Below are 6059 nucleotides of genomic sequence, written 5' to 3'. Positions count from 1 at the left end.
GCATGACCTAGCCAGCGTAGCCACGGCCTTTTAATTCGCTGAACTATGTCAATGTCGTCATACATATATTTCATACAGCTTATCGTTCCATCGAATGCGATATTTGCCGTGGCCAGCGCGCAAAGGACCATAACTCTTTCGCAGAACTTTTCTCTCGAAAACTCGTAACGTCGCCACATCAGTTGTTATCATCGTCCAAGCGGCTGCACCATATAGCAGGACGGGAATTATGAGTGACTTATAGAGTTTGGTTTTTGTTCGTAGAACGAGGACTTTACTTCTCAATCGCTTACTCAGTCCGAAGTACCTGTTGGCAAGAGTTTTTCTGCGTTGGATTTCGAGACTGACGTTGTTGGTGATGGTGATCCTGGTTCCAAGATAGTCGAAAATATCTACAGCTTCAAAGTTGTGACTGTCAACAGTGACGTGAGAGCCAATTCGAGAGTGCAACGACTCTTTGTTTGTTGACAGGAGATATTTCGTCTTGCCCTCGTTCACCACCAGACCCATTTGCTTTGCTTCCTTATCTAGTCTGGGGAAAGCAGGACTATTGGCGCGGTTGTTGAGGCCAACGATATCAATATCATCGCCGTACGCTAGCAGCTGTACACTCTTATAGAAAAATGTACCTGCTCGATTAAGTTCTGCAGCTCGAATTATTTTCTCCATCAGCAGGTTGAAGAAATCGCACGATAGGGAGTTGCCTTGTCTGAAACCTTGTTTTAGATCGAACGCCTCGAAGAAGTCTTTCCCGATCCTGACGGAGCTTTTAGGATTGCTCAAAGTCAGATTACACCGGCATATTAGTTTCGCGGAATACCAAATTCAGACATCGCGGCATAAAGGCAGCTTCTTTGAGCGAGGTGGTGTGTGTCGATTCTCGTTTCACTGGTGTTTTCCAAAATTTGGCGCATGGAGAATATCTGGTCGCTGGTTGATTATCCAGGTCTAAAGCAACACTGATAAGGTCCAATCAGTTTGTTGACGGTGGGCTTTAATCTATCACACAATACGCTCGATAGAACCTTATACGCGATGTTGAGGAGGCTTATCCCACGGTAGTTGGCGCAGATTGTTGGGTCTCCCTCTTTGTAAACTGGGCAGAGCACACTTAAAATCCAATCGTAGGGCATGCTTTCGTCCGGCCATATTTTACAAAGAAACTGATACATGCTCCTTATCAGTTCTTCGGCGGGGTGTTTGAATAACTGGCCGGCAATCCATCGGCTCCCGCTGCTTTGTTGTTCTTCAGACGGGTAATTGCTATTCTAACTTCTTCGTGGTCGGGCAATGGAACGTCTGCTCCATCTTCATCGATTGGGGAATCGGGTTCGCCTTCTCCTGTCGTTGTACTTTCACTGCAATTCAGCAGGCTGCAGAAGTGTTCCCTCCATAATTTAAGTATGCTCTGGGCATCGGTCACTAGATCACCTTTGCGGGTTCTACAAGAGTATGCTCCGGTCTTGAAACCTTCTGTTAGCCGTAGAATTTTCGAGCATTACCCCTGTCGGCCAGTTTATTAAGCTCTTCATACTGACGTATTGTTTGTAACTCAACAAAGTTTTATCATTCCTTACCTCTGGTGGGGGGAAATGAAAAGACCTTCATCGAGTGAGAATTTATTCATTCTCATTTTGTTGTGATTGTTAATATGCGGGAATATACACCCGTCTTACAATTATTATTTTATGTTTAGTCAATATGCGGGAATATATGTATACCCGTCTTACAATTTAATTTTGCCTGTATTTATATTAAGGGCCAATTGTATTTGCCTGTATTTTTTATCAGGGCTTTTTTCAATTTGGCTGAGCTCTTTATTCGGCTCGAAGAACCAAAAATGTTTGACTCAAAAAAGAACTTGTCATTCCTTACCACTGCACAGTGGGGAAATGGTCAATCTAGCGGCGCCTTAGCGAAATTTTTAAATTCAGAATTCTCCAAATTGTGTTTGTTTTATTGAAAATTTATTTCCTAACGGGGTCTTTTCTGTTTTCATTTTTGTTTTGTTCCAAACATTCGCATATCTGTGAGCTTTCGAATTTAACACATGTTTTAGCAAGTGTAATAATTACTATTTACCTATTTTTACGTGCAATTTTTGTTGAATTGAAAAAGTTAAATATAAAATTTTGTAATAAGATTTGTGACTTAATTATTATTATTTGATATGTGCTAAATAAAAAAAAAGTCATTGTGGTCTGTTAATATATGTTTTAGATCTTTACAATGGAAAAAGAAATTGTCCTATATCAAAGTGTTTTTATATGTGTAATCCAATGTTCCGTTGAAAATAAGTGTGGTGGATTCGATGGGACTCGATTCAATGTTTGTATAATTTGTTAAAATATGTTTTGGTCTACGTCTTGTCCAAAAATTGGCTGCAAGTATTTGCAAGTTACTGATTTGTTTCCTTTTTTAGATACTATGGCAGAGTCTAAACGTACGCTTTTTTTTAATATGGCACAGTGAACCAGTACCAACAAAAAAATTTCTAATGGTTGAAAATCATATATTTTCTAACGTCATTGATCGCTCAAAGTATAGTGAAGAGCAAACTCGCAAAATTCAAAAACAATTAAGAAATTTCATAAGCAAACTTGAAGAAAAGTGGAAAGAATGTCATATGGTTATGTCAGTGTTCGAAGAGCAAAATAAGAAATGGTTGGATGAAAATATAAATTTTTCTGTTCATCACCGTATACAAAAACCTTTTTCAGAGTGTACAATGAAAACTCAAAAAAAAAAAAAAAAACAAATGCATCAGTTGTTAACGAAACACCTAATCAAGAGTTAATGGCAGCGGCAAGCGTAAGTCTTTGCAAAGCTGGAAAAAGAAATGCTTAACAGGTTGTTCCAAAAAAATTTTTTGAAGAAAGTTCGACTGCTTCGAAAATGTTTAAGTCTGTAAGCTCTGAACAAAAAACCCCAATTCCGTATACACCTGAGGAAGCTTTATCTCTTTATATAGATGGCGAATACTCAAAAAGGTCGTACAAAATAATGCAATATGGTGCCAAAGAACGAAACTGCAATATTTATCCAAGCTACGATATTTTACTTAAGGCTAAAACAGAGTGTTACCCCAGTGGCATACACGTAACTGATGGCATGCGGGTATGCAGCTAACATAGAGGCTTTTCGCATATACATATGCTTGGAATACTGCAGAATTATTTGTTTCCGAATATCCTTGGTTTTATATTACTCCATCTGTACATAAAATATTAATACACGGAGCAGATATTATAGAAAAAGTTTCGCTACCAATAGGAATGATGTCAGAAGAGGCACTTGAGGCAAGAAATAAAGATTTTCGCAGTTATAGACTGAACCATACGCGAACAAACTCAAGGTTGAATACAACGGAAGACTTAATACACACTCTTTTAGTTTCTTCAGATCCTATTATTACATCTAAGTCTAAAAGCACCTCCAAATACTCCAAAAATCACATTGAAATAGATGATGAGGTCAAAAACCTTCTTTTACATATAAATGATCTACCTGACGGCAGTAATTCTGAGAGCTTCACTCTGAATAGTTTTTTTTCTAATAAAACATAAAAACATATAAATAGATAATTAACACATATTTTTATAATAAAGTAATGCATTTTTTCATTGTATTTAAGAAGCTATTAAGAAAGCGCCGCTAGATTGACCATTTCTCCCACTGTGCACTGGTGGAGGGAAATGTAACGTCTTATCTCGAGGGAGAATTTATTTATTCTGATTTTATTTCGTATTTTTTTTTGCTTATATACAAATTTTAAAACTATCTTAAATAACTAAATATATGTGTATGTGTGTATGTTTGTACGTATTCCCAGCAAAACTTCGCTAACGTATTCACCAACACATAAGCAAATCTTCAAAAAAGATAAAAATTTACGTGAATGTGAAAACAGGTCACATGTTGGGAATATATTTCGTACTCCCTCCCTCCACAGTTGTGCTACAAGAATGGTTGTGCTATATGCAGATATGCATTGTAGTTGTTTGATGTAAGAAGTAATCAGTATCAATAAAAGTAATCAGTAGAAGTAATCAGTATATAACAAAGTGGAAAACTGCATTTCTCACATTTGTGTGAAAACTTGTGAAGTGAATAGACGTGCGCGCGCATCTTTAATCGTTAGTTAAAAAAAAAAGAATTAAAAATATTGGAATCAGCTATACACTTTGACAGCGACAAAATTGAGGCAAGTATTTATTATATAAATCACTATTTATTGTTTTTAAATATAAATATGAAATCGTTTCCCATGCAAATTGAAATAGCGTCAAGACTACCAATCTGCACACTAGACGCCGCGCTGGATTTCGATGATAAACTAAATTCCAAAGAGTTTGCCGACGAATCGGTAATTTTTTGCTCTTACTATGTATTATTCTTATACTTTGTTAATTAAAAATTTGATTTGGTAATTTAACTATTAACACATTTCAATTCTTTAAATTCACAGAAAATTTATCTTCAACAAATAAAAGGAGCAAATGCATCTGTAGATGAGGTAATGAGAAAAATCTTTACCGACAATGTCCTTTTTGAATTTAATTTTGATGGAAGGAAACAAAAACGGGCGCTTAACAAGCTTAAACTTGTTAATGAAGTTTTATTCGGTAATTTTATTTTCAAAAATTTAAAATATTAGATAAAATTAATTTGTCATAGCATTTCTTTAAAAATATTTATTATAAAATTGTTTCCTATTTTTGTGTAGATGTATTTGTAATGGAAGGACGGCCAGGTTTTGAACGGGCATTAAGAAGAGTGGTGGACCTTAGCCACAATAGGTACCGCCAAAACAAATTATCTTTAAATAAAGGGTAAGTTATTTCTTTTCCAAAATTTTAGTAATAATTAATGTTTTATAATTCCAGGACGGAACAACAACAACCAAAGTAGGTGCAATTTTTAAATAATGTATGGATGCAATGGAAAAAAAAAAAAAAAATAACCTGTATTTGTTTTATTTTGTATGGAGTAGGATAAAAGGATAAGTATACCATACTACTTTACCATCGTACTACTTTACCATCATACTACTTTACCATCAAACTACTATACCATCCTACCATGGGTTAAAAAGAGACGGGCATATGACAAAGAAAAAGGATAGACAATTCACACTTATTCAAAGTATGCGATAGAATCTTCCCATGCCTCTGTACAAACTGATGTAAACTATTCGAATTTTTCACGCATACTATCCATAGTTATACGGCAGATTTATGGCATTATATAACGTATAGTCTTCTTGCTGGGTTGCAGCATATTGTTTGCAGCTTGACATGGGGTTATTTTGAAATGTACAATTTAATACATGTGTGTATGTGTTATCTCTTCTGTAAATTTATGATTTGTGTCCCATGCATTTTTATTATTATTAGATGTGCCCTGCATGTAAATGCATTATGTATATATGTATGTATGTAAGTATATTAATATATAAATAGATATTTATATTTAGTAGAATTTCAGCTTTGCTGATAAGTAAGCATGTTCAATGATATTTGAACACGTATTTCGGCTTCCCTCTTCAACTCTCAGTATCTATCCCATCCCGCACGGCACTCCTCGCTGCACCAGCTGTTTTTTCGCGTTTTTCGGAAACCAATGGTTTCGGTTGCAGCTGTACATAAGGAGTTTGAAATGCCGTCCCACAGTTCCCTTATACCGAGTTCATGACGAGTGCTCTCAGAGAGCAGGAGTGCAAGTCGAGCAGAAAATCGTTCTGCGGTCCGTTGTGATTGCAGCTTCGTGACGTCGAATCTTCCTTGAGTTCTTGACGTGTCTTCCGTCTATCACAACATGATCGATCTGGTTGGGGGTTTTCGATCCGAAGACAGCCAGGTGGCTTGATGAATTTCTTATGCTGGAATCTAGTACTACAGATAACCATATTTCGGGCCCCGGCGAAGTCGATCAGCCTCGATCCATTTGGGGATGTTTCCTCGTGGAGGCTAAATTTACCGACCGTAGTATCAAATATACCTTCTTTGCCAACCCTGGCGTTAAAGTCGCCAAGCACGATTTTGATATCGTGGCAGGGG

General features: G+C 36.6%; 1 protein-coding gene across 1 annotated transcript; it reads left to right on the top strand.

Annotated features, from left to right (window-relative positions):
- The first annotated feature begins 4252 nt into the window (after positions 1-4252).
- On the top strand, positions 4253-5362 carry LOC125777610 (uncharacterized). Its single transcript, XM_049452696.1, has 4 exons — positions 4253-4366; positions 4469-4625; positions 4727-4832; positions 4887-5362. Exons 1-4 carry the CDS (start codon positions 4253-4255, stop codon positions 4909-4911), a joined length of 402 nt encoding a protein of 133 aa, XP_049308653.1. The 3' UTR covers positions 4912-5362.
- The last annotated feature ends 697 nt before the right edge of the window (positions 5363-6059 follow it).

This window comes from Bactrocera dorsalis, chromosome 3 (assembly GCF_023373825.1).
Source record: "Bactrocera dorsalis isolate Fly_Bdor chromosome 3, ASM2337382v1, whole genome shotgun sequence".
NCBI classification, from domain to species: domain Eukaryota; kingdom Metazoa; phylum Arthropoda; class Insecta; order Diptera; family Tephritidae; genus Bactrocera; species Bactrocera dorsalis.
This window is presented reverse-complemented; position numbering and strand designations above follow the sequence as displayed.

Excerpts from the sequence above, each read along its gene's own strand:
- LOC125777610 (XM_049452696.1), top strand. The coding sequence starts at position 4,253 with ATGAAATCGTTTCCCATGCAAATTGAAATAGCGTCAAGACTACCAATC. Across the intron at positions 4,626-4,726 it reads TGTTAATGAAGTTTTATTCG|ATGTATTTGTAATGGAAGGA; the intron begins GTAATTTTATTT and ends ATTTTTGTGTAG. Across the intron at positions 4,833-4,886 it reads AAATTATCTTTAAATAAAGG|GACGGAACAACAACAACCAA; the intron begins GTAAGTTATTTC and ends TTATAATTCCAG.